The sequence below is a fragment of the Panthera pardus genome, unplaced genomic scaffold (genome assembly GCF_024362965.1).
Source record: "Panthera pardus isolate Hobbes unplaced genomic scaffold, ASM2436296v1 HiC_scaffold_25, whole genome shotgun sequence".
Lineage (NCBI taxonomy): Eukaryota > Metazoa > Chordata > Mammalia > Carnivora > Felidae > Panthera > Panthera pardus.
Genome location: NW_026526821.1, coordinates 12,878,452 through 12,896,931, shown reverse-complemented (window position 1 = coordinate 12,896,931; position 18,480 = coordinate 12,878,452). Strand labels below are relative to the sequence as shown.

The 18,480-nt window shown below is 52.9% G+C and overlaps 1 protein-coding gene across 1 annotated transcript in view; it reads right to left on the bottom strand.

The window, feature by feature from the left end:
• PREX1 (phosphatidylinositol-3,4,5-trisphosphate dependent Rac exchange factor 1) overlaps positions 1–18,480 on the bottom strand; it is a 184,921-nt gene that overhangs the window by 64,515 nt on the left and 101,926 nt on the right. The window contains exons 6-7 of the mRNA XM_019458211.2: positions 13,043–13,204; positions 6,304–6,437 (exon numbers count right to left, since the gene is read on the bottom strand). Of these exons, the coding sequence (XP_019313756.2) occupies positions 6,304–6,437; positions 13,043–13,204 (296 nt within the window). The remainder of the gene's footprint in view (positions 1–6,303; positions 6,438–13,042; positions 13,205–18,480) is intronic.

Here is an 18,480-nt window from a genome sequence, read left to right as displayed (position 1 = left end):
TCCTCCCATACAAGGAGGCCGGGGACACAGAGACAGATGCCAAGCAGAGAAGTTGAACACGTGTTATGTCAGGAGTGCCGAACGTTTATTTTAACCAATAAAGTGGAGAATGAACTCTCAGGGCTGGAAGGCCAGTCTGTGGTACACACAGGCCCCTCTGCTCCACTAGGTGAGTGATGCTCCCAAATCTATTTGCCCAACGTGCACCTGTTACTGTATGGATTGCGTTAAGTGAGGACATATGCATGTGGAAAGAGACTTGTCTCTCCGAAAATTACGCTGACTGCTTTGGAAAGATCTGATAAAGGTAAGTTGTTTTTATGTTCAGAGCGAACTTCTGCTCAAAGAAGAGACCTTGACTCTATATGAAAAGAATGTTTAATGAATGCAATGTGTATGTTTTTAATTAAAATAAAACACTTGAGGTTTGTAAAAAGGAGGAGGAGGAGGAGGAGAGAGCAAGAAGATGGTTAGGGAGGGTGGGGGGGGGCAGGATTTCAGCTGGGACAGAGGAGGGAGAGGTGGTCAGGGGAGGCCTCACTGAAGAGGCTTTGGAGCAAAGCCCTAGGGAAGGTGAGGGAGGAACCTAGGAGGGTATCTGGAGAAGAGATTCCAGGCATGTTGCAAGAAGCAGCGAGCTGGCTGGTGGCTGAAGCTGAGTGGGCGAGGGCGAGTGTGGGGAAAGGGGTCTGAGCGGCCACACGGGCCAGGTCCTGCGGGGTCCTGTGGGCAGGCATGAAGATCGGCTCCTCCTGTCAGTGTGAGACGGGGGCCGGCCGTGGAGAGCCTGAGCAGAGGAATAACATGATCTAAGTTATAAAGGACACTCCTGCCTGGCAACCTGCGGAGAAGGGACTGCAGGTGGGGTCAGGAGGGCACGGAGAGCACATTGGTTTGTGGGCGTCCTCTCTGTATCTATACATACCTATACGTGTGTGCACACATACATGTCTCTATAAACTTTTTATTAAATTATAAAGTCCAGGGACGCCTGAGCAACTCAGTTGGTTAAGCGTCTGACTTTGGCTCAGGTCATGATCTTGCGGTCCGTGAGTTCAAGCCCCGCGTCGGGCTCTGTGCTGACAGCTTGGAGCCTGGAGCCTGCTTCCGATTCTGTGTCTCCCTTGCTCTCTGCCCCTCCCCCACGTGTGCTCTGTCTCTCTCTTAAAAATAAATAAATGTTGAGAAAAATTTAATTATAAAATCCATACAGGAAAAAATGCCCAAAGAACTATGTGGCTCCTTTCACTTTTACAGAGTGACCACGCCTCTATTATCATTTTAAACGACCCCAGAGCCCTCCGAGGCGCCCTCTCCCGGACACTTCCCCCTGCAAGGGTAACCAGCATTCTGACCTATGACCCTGTGGTTTCGCTTGGCCTGTTTAGAAGTCGCCATATATGGAATCACAAAGGGTGATAGTGACAGGTATCTGGGTTGCTTCCAAGTTGGTGCTGCTGTGACTGTTGGTGCACATCCCTGCGGGTTATCTACATAGGGATCGAACTGCTGAGCCGCAAGAAGGGCACACGAGCGGCTTCACGAGAGGATGCCAAGCTGTTTTCCAAAACAGCTGCACCAATTCTCCCCGCCTCAGTAGACTGGGAACATTCCAGTGACTCCACATCCTCTGTATTTAACTTCCATTGTGGCCGTCCTGGTGGGCATGTAGTAGTGGCTCATTAAACCATTTCACTTGTACTTGCCCAATGAGTAATGAGGCTGAGCAAATTCAAGTTTATTGACCATGCGGTCCTGTGGGCCAGGGGCTTTTGTGACACAACTATCCCCTGAGTATTTTTCTGTTGGGTTCTCTTCTTGTTAATGATTTAGAGCAGGACTTGGCAAACTTTTTCTGAAAAGGGGCAGGTAGACAGTAAATATTTTCAGTTTTGTGAGCCACAAGGTCTATGTCAACTATTCAACTCTGCCCTTGCAGCATGAAAGCATCCACAGAGAATACCAAAACAAATGGGCATGGCCGTGTGCCAATAAAACTTTATTTGTAAAAATAGGCAGAGAGTCGAATTTGCTTTACAGGACTTCTCACTATATCTGGGGTGTGAGTCCCTTGTCAGTTTATATGGCAAAGATCCCTAGTCTATAGCTTATCTTTTTACTCTCCTCATGGTGTTTTTTGATGAGCAATTCTTAATTTTAACATCATCTGTTGAAACTACTTTTCCTTTAGAATTACACTTTTTGTCCTATTTAAAAAATCTTTGCTTACTGCCATATCACAAAGATAGTGTCTATTCCTTCTTCTGGAAACCTCATGGTTTTACCCTGCACATCTGAATCTGTGATCCATATGAAGTTGACTTTTTGTATATTGTGTGAGCTAAGAGTCAAGACCCAACCCTCACCCCCGCCCCCTCACCACTCCCCCCCCCCCCCCCCCGTTGGATATCAAACTGACCAAGCATCACTTATTGAACTGCACTGGCTTTTTCTGTTGACATTCAAATGAGCACATCCACAGGGTTTTTGCTCCTGGACTCACCATTCCATTCCACCAAACTATTTACTTTTACACAATCCTACACTGTCTTTTGTTTTTTTTAATTATTTTTTATTTTTGAGAGAGAAAGAGAGAGACAGAGTGTGAGCAGGGGAGGGGCAGAGAGAGAGGGAGACACAGAATCCGAAGCAGGCTCCAGGCTCTGAGCTGTCAGCACAGAGCCCGAGGCGGGCCTCGAACTCATGAACCATGAGATCCAGAGCCGAAGTCAACACTTAACCGACCAAGCCACCCAGGCGCCCCCAATGCTACACTGTCTTAATTACTGCGGCTATAGAGTAAGCCCGGCTATCAGTAGTACAAGTCCCCTGGCTTTGTCCATTTTCAAAGCTGTCATAGTTATTTTTGTGTTTCCATGTAAATTTTCAGTCATCTAGGGGCACCCAGGTGACTCAGTAGGTTGAGCGTCTGACTCTTGCTGATGATGTGGGTGTGGGGTGAGGCAGGCCAGCACCAAGATCAACTAAGATCCTGCCCTGGGCTCCTGGGCAACTGGTAGTGCCATTTACTCAGAATGAGGAAGACGTCAGCAGGAAAGGGTCTGGGGCAGGAGTTGTGATGAAAATGAACAGCCTGCGTTAGACACAGTTTAAACGTGAGCCGTGTCCCGGAGGGACACCTGGATGAAGACAGACTGGGATCTCTTCTCCTTTACATACATAAGCCAGGCGTTACGTGTTTTCTCTTACTTCATCTACAAAAACAGTCCCATCAGATGGGGGCTACTTTTGGCCCCATTTCACAGATGGGAAAACAGAGGCACAAAGAGCTGACATAACTTGCCCGAGGCCACGCGACTACTAAGTGGCAGGGCCTCTGTGTCCTTAAGCACTACATGCTGCTGCCATCTCTGAGACACTAGATAAGCTTTTGAGATGTTGGAGATTTAGCTCTCCTCCTCCCGGGCTCTCGGTTTCCCGTGCTGAAGAATGGGGAAGTGGGCTCTTTGAACACTCCTGGTGTTTCTGACACCCAGGGAGCCTCTGCTTTTGAATCAGGCCAGAAGCACTCCGAGTCGGAGACCTTCCCTGACCCGAGTCCCGGACGGGCGGTGCCCCGCATGACCCAGGCGGAGACAAAACAGTCGGCAGACACCTGGCAGCAGGAGGCGCTTCCTGTGGCCACGTCAGTGGGGCCGAGGGTTCCATCCACCCCTGCCCGATCCCTCGGGGACGACTTGGAGCCCGGCCCTCTGGCTCCCCATCCAGAGGCAGGAATGCTGGCCGCCTGCCACCTTCTCCCAGGAGACAGATGTGCCCTTTCCCCCCCGGCCAGCCTGGCTCGCTCCAGAACTGAGGCAGGGAACGGCCCTAAAAGAGCTCATCTCACACCCGCCACAGGGCTGGCCCTAGAAGGCCCACTGGGGATCCAGCACCAGCAGAATCGGCTGCTATTGCTCTGACAGGTGTGGCCATGCCCACAGGGGAAGGGCCTCACTCGGGCAGCCGAAGGCCGAGCAAACTCAGCCAAAGCCAGAGCGGGTCACACGGGCCTGAGGGGACATTGTGTTTTCTAAACCCCAGCGTTCTGGGAAAAGTGCCTGCTTCGGACAGCCTGGGGCAGCTGGCAGGGAGGGTGGAGGACTCTCGGGATGGCCCTGGTGAGGACAGGAGGGAAGCAAAGAGGAAGGAAATGGGGGCGTTAATGGGGGGCGGGGGGCAGACACAGACAGACCTGACAGAGCGGGCAGAATAAAACATCAAATAAGAAAGACACGGGAGAGGGTGAGAGAGGGAGACCAAGGCCTTTAACCAGAAGGACCAAACCCAGCACGGGGAGGAAGGGTGGGAGGGGAAGGGGCCTGTGGCGAAGAACCTTCCACTGCCTGGTGCTGCACCTGTGAGTGGACAGGAAGCCAACACACATGGAGGTAAGTGAACAGTAACCCCCATTTTGTGCACTTACTAAACACACCTGCTCTTACAATGGCTCTTGGAGATACATACGATAAGTCACCCTATTTTACACATGAGGGAACTGAGGCAGACAGAGGCAGAGTCATAGAGCTACAGAAATGTGAACAGGAATTCAAATGTAAGGAGCATGGCTCTAAACCAAACACTACTGTAAGAAGGGGGTTTATCATCCCCATTCTACGGAAGAGAAAACTGAGGCTCAGAGAGGTCAGGCTGGAGGAGAAAGAGAAGCCCACACACACGCATGGGACGCCATCATTCATCCTATGGAAAGGTTCCTCGCCACAATCTTAGGAGGCCAGCGGAAACAGACAAGGAAAATGAGGCTCAGGGACAGTAAGTGACGTGCCTAGAACCACAAAGAAAGGGAGAGGCAAGGCTGACAGTAGGGCCCAGGGTCTGGACCTCCCCTCAGCCTGAGCTTCTACTAAAGGAGAAAGAAGCCTCTGGAAAGTCACTGTTTCATCCCTAAAACAAAGTAACAGGTAGGAGGATTCAAAAGGGCTGGGTTGAGCCAGTCTTCAAAAAACCTGAAAGACAGCCTCTCAGTCCACCCATCTACCCAGCCAGCCAGCCAGCCAGCCAGCCAGCCACTCATGCCCCACACCCCTCTATCTCCCAACTCTTCCTCTCTCCAACCATCCACCCACCCATCCACCCACTCGGTCATCCAATTACCCAACCCTCCATCTCAAAATCCAACCACCCCAGCAACTCAACCAACCATCCATCCATCCATCCTTCCATCCACCTACCTGACCATCTCCCATTTGATGACCATCCCTCCATCTACCCACCCGCTTAACTCGTACACGAAGGCCTCAACTCACCATTCATCTGAACACACCTCTGTCAACTCATCATGTCTTCATATCCACGTCTCCAACTACCCAGCTTTCTGTCCATCTCTCTCCATCCAGCCTTCCCCTTACACCTCCAACCACTCACCTCCTTCATTGCTCCTTCATCTACTCACGTATCCATCCACAAATCAATTCACACATCCATCCACAATCCTTCCCACCTTCCTTCAACCACCATCCACTCATCCTCCAAACCCCCCACCTGTGCACCTATCCCTCCTCCCATTGGCTCACACGTGCCATCATTCACATTTGCGATCATACATTCATCTGTATGTGTCTATACCACTCACCCACCCATCCATTCACTCCAGTGAAAGATACAGGATGCAAAAGTACTACCCTTTCCCTCAAAAAGCTTAACAGTACAAGAGCCTTCTGCCCTTGAATCTCCCACCTCTGGGTCTCAGAATCACAGGGTGTTAGCGTCACAAAGAATCTCCAAATTTCTACCACCATCTAGACCCACACTGTCCAATATGGCAGCCACAAGCCACATGGGGCAACTGAGCACTTGAAACAAGGCTAGGACAAATCGAGACATGCTGTAAATTTAAGATATGCACAGGGGGACAGGAAGCCAACACACATGGAGGTAAGTGAACAGTAACCCCCTTAATGTACAAAAAAAAAAAAAAAAAAAGGATGCAAAATACCTCTATAATTTCCAAAAACTGATTACATGTTGGTTATATACATGAAAATGATAATATTTAGAGATATGTTGGGAAAAACAAAATACATTATTTAAATTCATTTTGCCCGTTCCTTTTTGCTTTTTTTAACGTGGCTACTAGAAAATTTTAATTAACACATGTGGCTCACCTTGTATTTCTATTAGACAGTGCTCATCGAGAACAAACCCCTCAGCTGAGAAAAGGGATGCCAGGAGAGGAAAGTGACAAGCCTAAGGTGTCACCTTGAGAAAGTGTCAGGGTCCCACCCAATCCCTGCCTCCAGGCCCACCTGGGCAGCCCCACCCCCAACCTCCCCAGCAGCTCACCTGGATTTCCTCTTGCAATAGACGAGGAGGTTGTCAAAGAGGAAGAAGGCCCTCTCCTGGATGTTGCCCGCAGAGATTTTTAACAAGGTGCCTTGTAGGAGGAGCTGGGTACAGATGTCCGTGAGGTTAGAGCCCTGGGAGGGTGACAAGGGGCACAGGGAATGAGCTGGCCAATCCAGGAGAACACCCTTCCTTCCCAGAGACAGAGCCTACCATGTCCGTCACACCCCAAACTCTAAGTGAACCATTGCAGGCAAATCTGTCAGCGGACAGAAAATCTGGTCCGATAGATGGCTTCTATCTGTTGAGCACGCTGAGAACAATACCAGGAAAAGCATCTCAAGATGCCCATTTCACAGAAGAGAGTCCTGGGCTCAGGGAGGGGAAATGACCCATCCAGCCCCAGTTGGCATCTGGTTTTATTTCGGTTCAGTTCTTGTTTGGGGTTTGGGCGGGGGGGGGGGGGGGGGTGGGGAAGGGGGGCGGGTTGTTTGTTGTTTTATTTTTGCCTATCCCTTCCTCATTAGGTCTTGACTTGTTATTGTATTCCCCCCACTAGAATGCCACTTCTATAAGGACGGAAAGCATTACCAACATTACCAAGCATTTGCCGCTGGTTCCCAAGCACCCGTAACACTCTCGGGCACACGGCAGGTGCTCAAGAAATGCCTGTAGAACATCGTGGGGCAGGATTCTTACAGCATTTACTTTAGCTGCAGACATGACGACAGATGGAGACAGTTCCCAACCTCTACGCTAAGTGACGGGGAGGCTAAGACACTAAGTGTGCGTGAGGTTCACTGAACCTCTGTGAGGTTCCAGGCGGTGGCGTCAGGAAAGGAACTGGGGGGACGACACAGGTTTGTCGGGAGCTCGGGGAGGCCCAAGGACCGTGGCACGGAGCTCTCAAAGTGCTGAACGAGAGGAAGCTGGAAACACACCTGGGAGGGCACAGGATGCCAGGTGTCCATGCTCCTCGTCGAGCAAGCACAGGAGTGGAGTTTAGCCGACACTGACTAACAGATTCCATTTCGGCCACAGACTCCATTTCCCAGCATCCCTTGTTCCAGCTGTGGTCATGTGACTAAATCATGGCCGGTGTGCCCCACTTTTACACTACTCCCTTGAAAGGAGACAGCTTCCTCTCCTCTTCTTCCCTTCGCTCTTGCCACGGCTGGCACACAGCCATGGCGGTGGGAGTGCGCCGTAGCAGACGGCAGAGCAAGACGCTGGAAGGAACCTGGGTCCACGCGGAGCAGAGCCGCCCCCAGCCTGCTCTGCTACAGAGGAAGAATCTTCTCCCTCACTCATGCCATTATCTCTCCTTTCAGCAGCCAGCCCTGTACTAGAACCAGTACGTTAAGGTAAGGACCAGGCCCCGTTGATAGGCTGGCAACAGCAATGACACAGAGGCCTGAGGGCTACCACACAAGAGTGGGGTTCAGGGAGGTTCGTCTGACAAGACCTGCGGATTGCAGTGACGGGAGACTGAGACGTGACGCCGTCTCCGCCCAGAGATGAACTGGAGAAAGAAAGGGGGAGAATGGTTCACAAAGTCGCCTTCCCCAAACACTCAACACCCAGAACCAAGGAGCTCGTACCCCGGTGAGATGCGCTTACTCAGTTATTTCCAAGACCCAGTAAAGGGAACTGGTTCCAGAAACTCAGACATCGGGCTTTCTGCTCACCGCCCACCGCAGTCTCTCCTGCTCCGTGCCCGCAGCCCGGCTGGGCACAGCAAACTCACCAGCCTGAAGTGCCAGAGACCCCTGTGGGGCCCCCTTGGGGTTCTGGAAAACCACCTTCCCGTGGTCAAGAGCTGGGCAGCCTAGGGCAGGAGCGAGCACCCGTTCACAGAAGTCACAGCACAGACGCCTACACACTGCAGGCAGATAATCGGACTCCACACACAGCCACCCAGCGAGGTCGTGAGCCTGCCCCACCAGGCTCAGGGCTCCCGTGACGAGGAACCTTCTGGACCCCCAGTATCCTCGCAAACAGGGTGAGCGTGACTCCGGGGTGATGAGGCTCCGTCAATGGCCTGCTGGGGGCACACAGCAGTTCAGGAGTTCCCGGAGACCACACGCCTCCCCGCCTCCCCTCACCTCACTCAGGCCCACCCACCAGCCCTTCCAGACTCCAAAGGCGGATTTTATCTGCTTGTGTGTGACTCTGGGAACTGGCCCGACTGCAGGGCCCAGAAGCCCGACGTCACGCAGGCCTAGACCTGACCTCTCTGTCAACATCCAGGGACCACGGGGAGTCACTGAACCCAGCCTGGGAAGCTGCCGCCCCCTCCAGCCTTGACCAAAGACCACCTAGCAAATATACCTGAAATGCCAGGGACACTAGAGGGGGATGCCCCCTTCCTCCCTAGCTTTGCCGAGAAGCCCAGCTGGCCCTCGGTCTCCCCAGGTCAGCTGGCCCTGACGCTCTCCTTGAATCTGGGTCAGGGGTGGTGCTGAAAATCAGGAAGAAGCCTACACACCAAGGTGTCCACCGGCCAGGGCTAGGGATCTGCACAGTACAGACCCCACCGACAGAAGCACTGACACGTAGAGACGGGCAAAGCTCACCACGAGCCCACGACCATTCCGAGTGTTTTATACAAACCCAGTGAATCCTCAAGAAACTCTCGCGTTACAGAGGAGGAAAGGGACACATGGCTGGTCGGCGAGCGAGCTGGGATCTGAACCAGACACGCTGGCCTGACTCTCCCACCCACCAGCCTCTACTACCCAGGGCAGGCGTCTGCCTCTTAGAAGGTAACCTGATAACCTGAAGGGCTTTCTACGCAACCGTTGCTCTAGAACAGGAGTCTCCAAAGGGGAGAGACCACAGCCCCTGGAGCACAAGGCATCCCAGGAAGGGTGAGAAGAACACAAGAGAACCTCTGGTTATGGTCTTTTTCTTTTCTTTTCTTTAATAATAATTCCATGTTTCCTCACTCCTGTTTCCTTCTGTCCCCTCATGGGTGACACGTTTCCAGAGCCAGGAAGCTGAGCGTGCCCAGTTTCTTTCTTATTAAGAACATGCATTTCTTTTTATTACCGTGAGCTTTACACAAAAGTCCGTGGGGGCGTGCATCCAGAGTGTCCCCCTGCGGGAGGGTCAGCCCACACCGGGTATGAGCTGCAGCTAAAGTTGCAGGATGCTTTTTCATCTGAAGAAGAAGAAGAAGAAGAAGAAGAAGAAGAAGAAGAAGAAGAAGAAGAAGAAGGAGGAGGAGGAGGAGAAGAAGAAGAAGGAGAATGAAATCCAGCTTTGCTGCCACAGCTCCTCTGGACGCTTACGGAGCATGTGCTCTGAGCCAAGGAAAAAGCACTGTTCTGGGCGCCGTGCACGTATCCACTCCCAAATCCTCAAGCGACCCGAGACGGGGGGACCACCACTATCCAGACTCTTCAGATGAGGAAACTGAGGACAAGGAACCCCCTCCCTGCAGTGAGCTGGCTCATTCACTGACTTCCGCATCACAACATACTCCCATTTCCACATCCTTAGTAAAACGGATTTATGGATTAACTTATCTGGTTTTAAGTAAACCAGTCTTGGACTTTTGAAAAGGACAAAGGATGGGGGGGGGGGGGGGGCGCGGGGTGGAACCGCTTCGGGAGATCAAACTGATGATGCAAGCCCAAACACACAGCAAGAAAGTAGCCAAGGAGAGATTCTCCCTCCTCCCAAAATGAGTCCCTTGCCAGCCAAATTCCCAGAGCTAAATGGCAGCCGTCTAACCAGATTGGCAAGAGGTCAGACAGAAAGATCAGTAATAATCAGGAAGATTATCAGAAGTAAAGATCTGTAACCACTGCCATTCACCGGCCCCTGAGGCTGTGACTACAGAGAGCAGGAAGCCTTTGCAGGTAGCCTCACTGTTACACATGATTTTTTCTAGCTATGACATATTTTTTTATATCGCCTAAGGATCAAACTGCATTTAAAAAACCATCCTACCGGGCTGACTCCATCAGAAGAGCATGTGACTCTTGATCTCAGGGTCATGAGTTCAAGCCCCACATTGGGTATAGAGATTACTTAAATAAATGTTAAAACAACAACAACTTTCTACTACTGCACAGAAACCATGTTACTTTTTCTAAAGAGCATTCATATTCCGCATTTCACTCTAGCCTCAGGATGACACCAGGCGGTACCTTCAGAGACATTATTACTAAAATTAGGCAATCGGGGGCAAATAAGGTCGGGAGAGCACCACAAAGTCGCCTGAGGCAGGACAAAGTTACAGAGCTGGGCTTCCAAATCAAGTCCCCATGCCTCAGTTTATCTGTCCAATGGCAATAATCATACCACCTCCCCTTAGTGTCGGAAACATGTAACAAGGGCTCAATAATTGCCACTAATTATTCATTCCAGCTCACTTTATTTCCTACTGTGCCAAGAAACAGCGATCAAAATAAGGACCACTCTCAAATTGTAGATTTTTCAGGGTCTAGAAGGGCCCCAAAGACCCTTAGTTCTTATTTCCCGAGGCCCTGACCAGAAGCCGACATCTAGAAATCACTTCTGCTCTGGCTGCCAAAATGCTTGCTCAATACTCCTCTCCACAGGGACGCATGTGAGAAATGTCTTTTTCAGCTGGTTTCCAGGAAACTCTCTGCCTCCCAGAAGAACTGCTATCTTCCTTTTTTGAAAATAAATATTGAGTAACTTATGTCTCCTGCTCTCTTCACCTTGGCCGTCAGGAAGCTCAAAGCCCAAAGAGGCTTAAGCACATCCTCTCTATCTGCTCTGTAGCTTAGCATATTTGCTGACAGCGGCCACGTGACCTACTGGTCAAGGAGACGAAAGGAGAAGTCTCTTCGGGGCTTCTGGGAAAGGCTTCCCTCCACTGAGGAGAAGAGCTCCCTCTCACTGCCCCGGCCACGCCCCCGTCTCCTCCTGCTTTGAAACAGGAGCTCCTGGAGCTACTGCTCTCCTGGAACCAGGAGGGGAAGGCAAGAGACAGAACGGGAGCTCTGGCATCATGGGGCCGAAACAAGGCCTAAGACAACACACCCTAACTGGCACAACTGTCTGGCAATTTGCAGTTGTAGGAAATAGAAACCAAGCTACATATTTTTGTTAACGTTTATTCGTTTTTGAGAGTTGGGGGGGAGGGGCAGAGAGAGAGGGAGACACAGAATCCGAAGCAGGCTCCAGGCTCTGAGCTGTCAGCACAGAGCCCGACGCGGGGCTCAAACTCACGAACTGCGAGATCGTGACCTGAGCCGAAGTCGGACGCTCAACCGACTGAGCCACCCAGGCGCCCCTAGGCTACATACTTTAAGCAGAAAGAGATAAGGGGCTTCCTCAATCTTCAGATGGTCTGCAGGAAGCAGGAATCCAAACCGGGGCTCCCAGAAAACCAACAACACTGCACAGCCGGCCTCTGCCCCAGCTGGGAGAAGGGAGGTCACACACCATGTGCCTGAGCTCGTACCACAGGAGAACACCACCCTGCTGCGTCCAGGCCTCGGGAGCTGCTGCTCAACTGTCGGCTGCAAAGCCATCCCCTGCCTGCTGGACGTGCACCACCGCCAGCCCGCGGATGTCCCGAGCCTCCTGACACCCAGGAAGCTGCGACCCGGCCCCTCTGCTAATATGCTAATGCAGAAAGCCCAGCCCCACCACAGCTGGGCTCTGCGGCAAAGACAGCACAGGGGTGGCTTCTGTCCCACCCCAGCTTCTCAATCTCAAGCGGCTGGATCCGATTTTGGCCACTCACGTCGCAAACCCAACCTACAAGGGGGACTGGGAAACGCAGCCCTTCGTTCTCTGGCTTCGGCGGGAAAGGAAGGCCCAGCGGAAGGGGGATGGGCGGCCAGCGCTGATCCACGATACCCGCCTCCTCCCCGAACCGTCTCTCCACAGCCAGACTCTCACATTCGGGATTCCCGACCACAGGGAAAAGAAGCGGAAAAATCCCAAACGTAGCAAGTGCCAGGAAACCCGCAGGGTGTGAGGCACACGATCCAGAGAACAATCTAGAAGTATTTCATCTTTGCTTTTGATCTTCGGTTCCAGCTGTATTTACTCTGATATTTTTTATGTATCCAGCTTTTTCCATGTCCTTCGACAGATTTGTAGGAAATCTCTAATAATCCAAGGGAGACACAGAGGCTTAAGTGAATAAATTAGGCACCATGAGAAGGTTTCAAGAACCCCATGCCCTCGTCGGCGTGACGGGAGTATTAGCAACACCCACCCTGTACGGAGTGCCTGTCACGTGCCAGGAACAGATGAGGAAACTGAAGTTCGGAGGACTTAAGCCATTCGCCTGAAGTCACCCAGCAGGGGAGGGTCAAAGCCAGAATTCTGTCCTGGAGCAGAGCCTTAAACACTACCTTGCACCTTGGCACCAAAAGCCCCGAGGCCTATGGACACCGGGCGGGCACGGCAACAAGTGAAGGAGAGAGACTGGGGAGCAATGGGGAGAGGGGGGGACTGAGGAAAACTGGAGCTTCTAGAGGCTGCTGTCGTGGAAGACGGGGGTCCGGTGCTGCCGTGTTTCAAAAGAAACTTGAAATCGAGGCTCTTACGGGGGCTCAACCGGAAAACAATTAAACTTTTTGTTTTTCTTCTCAACAAACACCGTGTAAGCCCAACAGCACGCGCCCTCCAGGCTGAGCGTGGTGTCCACCCGCCGTCTATACCCGCAGCTGTGCGCAGCCCCCCCCGCCCCCACCGCCGCCTCGGGCCCCACTGGAGCCCAGGAGGCCACCTGCCCCGGACACACCTCCCAGCCTTCGATGTGGGACTGCAGCTGCTCCAAAGCCTCCAGCTTTTCCATCTGCCGCTTGGTCTCGTTGATGTTAGAGCAGACGGTCTTCATGGCCTGCAGGGCGCTCTGGACCGCGGGGTGGTCGGGGTGCTTGCCGGGGGTCCTCTTGGCGAGCTCCTGGGGGGGAGGTGGGGACAGGGATGAGGCACACCAACCCGCAGGGGACCAAACACGGCGTCCACGTCACCTGGCCCTGAGCCAAATCCCAGCAACGCTCGGTACAAACCGGGTATCCTGGGGCCGGGGAACATCATTCATTCATTCATTGACTCATTCATTCATTCATTCATTCATTCAATGTCCCCTGAGCGCCTTCTTCATTTGTCACCAAACAGAGGAAAATTCCTCACCTGGCAGGTAGTACATTCTAGTAGAGGAGATGAGCCCAAATGAAGAGAAATGACATGTACAAAACACTGTCAGGTGGTGATAAATACCAAGAAGGCAAATCCGAATGACAGGCTAGAAGGTCTGGGGAAGGCAAGTGTTCTTTCAAATGGGGAGATCAGGGCAGGCCTCTCAGAGGAGGTGACATCTGAACAGAGACTCCGGATCAAGCAAGGGAGGGAGTCCTGCCAAACTCCTGGGGAAGACCGTGCGACACAGAGGGTACAGCTAACGCAAAGGATCTGAGGTCTGAGCCTACGGGACACGTCATGAGGAAGAGTGAGGAGGGCACGTGGCTGGAGGAGAGTAAATGAGAAAGAAAGGAAAAGAGAGAGAAAAAAAAACAGACAAGACAGAGATCAGGAGGTCAGAGAGGCAGCCACACATACTGACCCCACCGAGCCCCAGTTTTCTCAGCTGTAGAATAATATAAAAAACATCCCACCCAGGGCACCTGGGTGGCTCAGTCACTTAAGCGTCTGACTCTTGGTTTCAGCTCAGGTCATGATCCCACGGTTTGTGGGATCGAGCCCCACGTAGGGCCCTGCACTGAGCCTGGAGCCTGCTTGGGGTTCTCTCTCTCTGTCTCTCTCTCTCTCTCTACCCCTCCCCAACTCATATGCTCTCTCTCTCTCAAAAATAAAGAAACTTAGGGGCGCCTGGGTGGCTCTGTCAGTTAAGCATCCGACTTCAGCTCAGGTCACGATCTCGCGGTCCGTGAGTTCGAGCCCCGTGTCGGGCTCTGTGCTGACAGCTCGGGAGCCTGGAGCCTGCTTCCGATTCTGTGTCTCCTCTCTCTCTGCCGCTCCCCTGCTCACACTCTGTCTCTCTATGTCTCTCTCTCTCTCTCTCAAAAATAAATAATAAACATTAAAAAAATTAAAAAATAAATAAAGAAAATAAAGAAACTTAAAAAAAAAAAAAAACCTTCACAAGGACCAGACCGTGTAAAGGGCCCCTCTCCCATGCCCCCCCCCCACCACTGCCCACCCCGGCCACAAGCACAGGCTGGGACATGCTGAAGGTCAGCCTCACTGTCATGGAAGGGCTTCAGCCACATGGTGAGCGTGACGAGAGAGAAAGTGGGGAGGGAGGTCCTGTAGGACCTCAAGTCCGCAGGGAGGGTTTACCAGCGGGGTCACTCAACCAGCAGGATCACTCAACCTGGCAGAGAGAGGTTTTCCTTCATCACTCGACCCAGACATGCCCAATGGTTCCAGTATCTCCCCATCTCTCCGCTGCCTTGAAATCACAGGTGTGATGCTTTGGCATGCCACACGTGGGTGCCAGGGCTGGCTCCGCCCCTCGGAGAGGTCACCAGCTGGGTGACCTTGGGCCAGTCGCCCTCCGTGCTGAAGAGCAGTGATAAGGGGGGTGGCAGCAGTGAAGGCCCACTCAGCCTCTGCTCTGTGCTTGCGAGCAGGGGCTGTTACTGTCCCCTTTAACAGATAAGGAGGTCGAGGCACAGCAGTACAGCCCACGACCTCCCAAAACTAAAAGGACGACGCAGACCTGTCCGTCTGGGTCCGTTCGTGGTCATGGCGAATCGGAGACCCCAGGGAAAGGGCCTCCGTGGTGAAGTGCGTAGCTGGCAGGCATTCAGTCCGTGCTGGCCGCCATCAGTCTGTCGCTGACAACACGTGCTGTGACAGCAAGCAGCAATCTGGCCCCTGCCAGCCTGTCGTTCGGAGCACTCCCAGCAGAAGACCCACCTCCGAAACATCCCTTCTCCACTCACGTCGTTTCTGCCCCTGCCTGAAGATGAGCGGCCCCTTGTCTGGAGCACAGGTTCTCACGGGCCTGAGGCCCACATGTTCTGCAACATCAGGACCCTGAGGGTTTTACTGAGCACCTGCCATGTGCCAGGGACACGCCCCAGGGGGATCAAGGAAGGGGCAGATGGAACCGTCTCTCTGGCAAAAGGCGCTCCCACGGGGGAAGGGGGACCAGACGACAGCCCTGAGTGGTGAACACAGCAGAGATAAGTCGGACCAGAGGAAGGACGGTGTGTGACCCGAGGCTGTGAAATAAAGGGGTGAAAGCAGGTGTCCCGCCCCGGGGGAGGGGCGCTCCCCGAGGCTGCCGCTGCTCACTGCGCAGGAAAGAACCTGAACCGGCCTGGGAGGCAGAGCTCAGCCCAGAGGCAGGGTGGAGGGCGGGCGCCGCGAGGGGGGCAGCACGGGAGCTGGGGCAGCGGGAGCCATGGTGGGGAGAATTCTGACTTCCGGTGTCTTCTCGCAGGATCCCTGGCGGATAAGGAGCTCATTTCCTAACATCAGAGTCAGAGGAGGACTCCAAGGGACTATCCCAAAGTATCCTGAATGATACACAAAGAACTACGGTGCATCAGCACAAAAGATAATTATCCAACAGAAAATGAGCAAAGGATATGAAGAGGCAACTGTCATAAAATGAACCCATCACCACCGTCCTGGTCCAGCCAGCTGCCACCTGAACCGCCAAAGTCAAACTCGGCCCCCACTCCCCACTCACGGTCCATTCTCCACACACAGCCAGAGGGATCCTGTCACAACGACGTGAGACCCTGTCCCTCCCCTGCTCAGAACCTTCCTAAGGCACCCACAGCACTCAGAGAAGACAAAAACCCTGCAGTGGCCCACAAGGCCCTGCCTATCTGGCCCCATCGCCTCTCTGACCTCACTCCCCTGCTCTCTCCCTCAGATCCTCCTCTGGCCTCCTCACTGTTCCTCAGACACAGTCCTGCCACAGGGCCTTTGCACTAGCTATGCCCTCTATCTGGCAGACTCTTTTCCCCACTCACTACCTATATGGCCCCCTTCCTCACCTTCTCCCGGTCTTTGCTCAAAGGTCACCCTCGCAGCCCATCACCTGGTCCTTACCAACCATCTTGGCCTGAAATATTTCTCCTCCACAGCAACACGAAAACTCTACAAACACGTTCATTTCCTATTCGTCCACTGACTATCTCCCCCAGCAGAGTGGCAGTCCCACAGAGGTAGGGCTCTGGGCCGTTTTGTCCACTGTGCACCTAGCGCCAGGATGAAGGCTTCCACGTAACAGGGACTCCACAGCAGTTGGGGAATGAATAAATGGCCTTCAAACCCTCCGATGGTGCGGCACCACCCAGAACCCTCTCCTGGAGGGAATCGGGAAGACTCCCAGGAATTTGCCAAGAGAAGAACATGCTCACTGTGGGGTTCGCTGGTTTCCAGGGCTGCCCGCCTCCTCCCCCCACCGCTCGCCGCCCATAAAGGTTCTTCACGTGCCAGCTCTGAGCGGTACGTGTCCCAACTCCGGGAAACACGCCAGCCCCCGGCCATCGGGGCACTGAGGGAACGGCAACAAACAAAACAGGCCTAAACCCCTGCCCTGGCCAAGCCGACGTCCTAATGAGGAGTCAGAAAAAATCAATCCGGGGGCGCCTGGGTGGCTCAGTCGGTTCAGCGTCCGACTTCGGCTCAGGTCATGATCTCGTGGTCCGTGAGTTCAAGCCCCGTGTCGGGCTCTGTGCTGACAGCTCAGAGCCTGGAGCCTGTTTCAGATTCTGTGTCTCCCTCTCTCTGACCCTCCCCTGTTCATGCTCTGTCTGTCCCTGTCTCAAAAATAAATAAACGCTAAAAAAAAAAATTAAAAAAAAAAAATCAATCTGTACACCAGGAGTCATAGAACAGAATGTGAGCTAGGGAGAGGGACTGTGAAGAAAAATTAAAACAGGGTGAAGGGACAGAGAATGGCAGAGGTGCTTCTTCTGCTCTAGCTGGGGTGGTCAGACAAGGCCTCTCCACAGAGGGGACAAGTGAGCAACAGAGCCCTGACGAGATTAGAGAGCGAGCCTCAGGATATCTAAGGTAATGATGTCCCAGAGGAAATTGCAAGTGCAAAGGCCCTGGGGCAGGAACCTGTTGTGTTCAGAGGGTGGCAAGGGGACAGATGTGGCTGGAGCAGAGTGAGAGGGATGGGAGAAGAAGCAGAGGGGGTCAGAGAGAAATACAGATTAACTGCGTAACACCTTCCAGGTGTCAGTGAGGAGGAATCTGGATTTAAATGTGAGTGACAGGGAGCTGCTAGAGGGTTTTGAGGGAAAATGACGTGAACTGGCTCAGACTTACCTCTGAGTTGAGAAGAGACAGTGGGGCACAAGAGCAGGGGCGGGAAGACCCAGTGGGGGCTGTGGCAGGGGCCCAGGGAGCGAGGTGTCGTGAAGGAGCTCGAAGGGCTGAACTCAAGAAAGAGTCCAAAGGCAGAGCCAATGGGGCCTCCTAATAGACTGGATGTAGGGTGAGCCAGAGACAGCTTGGGTTTGGCCTGAGCAACCAGAAAAAAGAGGCCATTTATGGAAATGGGGACAAGGGGGTGGCAGGGCAGGGAGACCAGTCTGGGGGAAGGGGAGAGCCAAGCATTTCGTTTTGGGCACGTCAGATAGGAGACGCCTGTCTGACATCCAAGTAGGGGAGCTGAGTGGGCAGGAGAGCAGGTCTGGAATTTGGCCGACAGGTCCAGGCTGCAAGTTGGACACAGAGATGGGGTTTAAAGCCCTGGGAATGTCCACAAAATACTTGTACATGGATGTTCACGGCAGCTTTGTTCATAGCGGCCAGAAAGTGCAAACGACCCAAATGTTCGTTAGTGAATGAATGGATAAAATGTGGTTCTATACAGCGGAATGTTATTCATCCAAAAAGGGAACGAAGTTATGATTCAGGCTGCAGTGTGGGTGAGCCTGGAAAGCACTGTGCTAAGGAAGAGAAGCCAGACACAAGAGGCTGCATATTCTAGGATTCCATCGAAAAGAAAGGTCCAGAGCAGGCAAATCCACAGAGACCGGAAGTAGATGAGTGGTTGCCAGGGGCTGAGGGAAAGCGGAGTGACTGCTAATGGGTCTGGAGTTTCTTTGGAGGGTGATGAAAATAGTCTAAAATTACCATGATGAAGGTTACACAAATTTTGAATACATTTTTTTTTTTCTTTAAAGGCCACAAAGTGGATGAGGCCACTCCGGGAGCTAGTCTAGAGAGAGAAAAGGC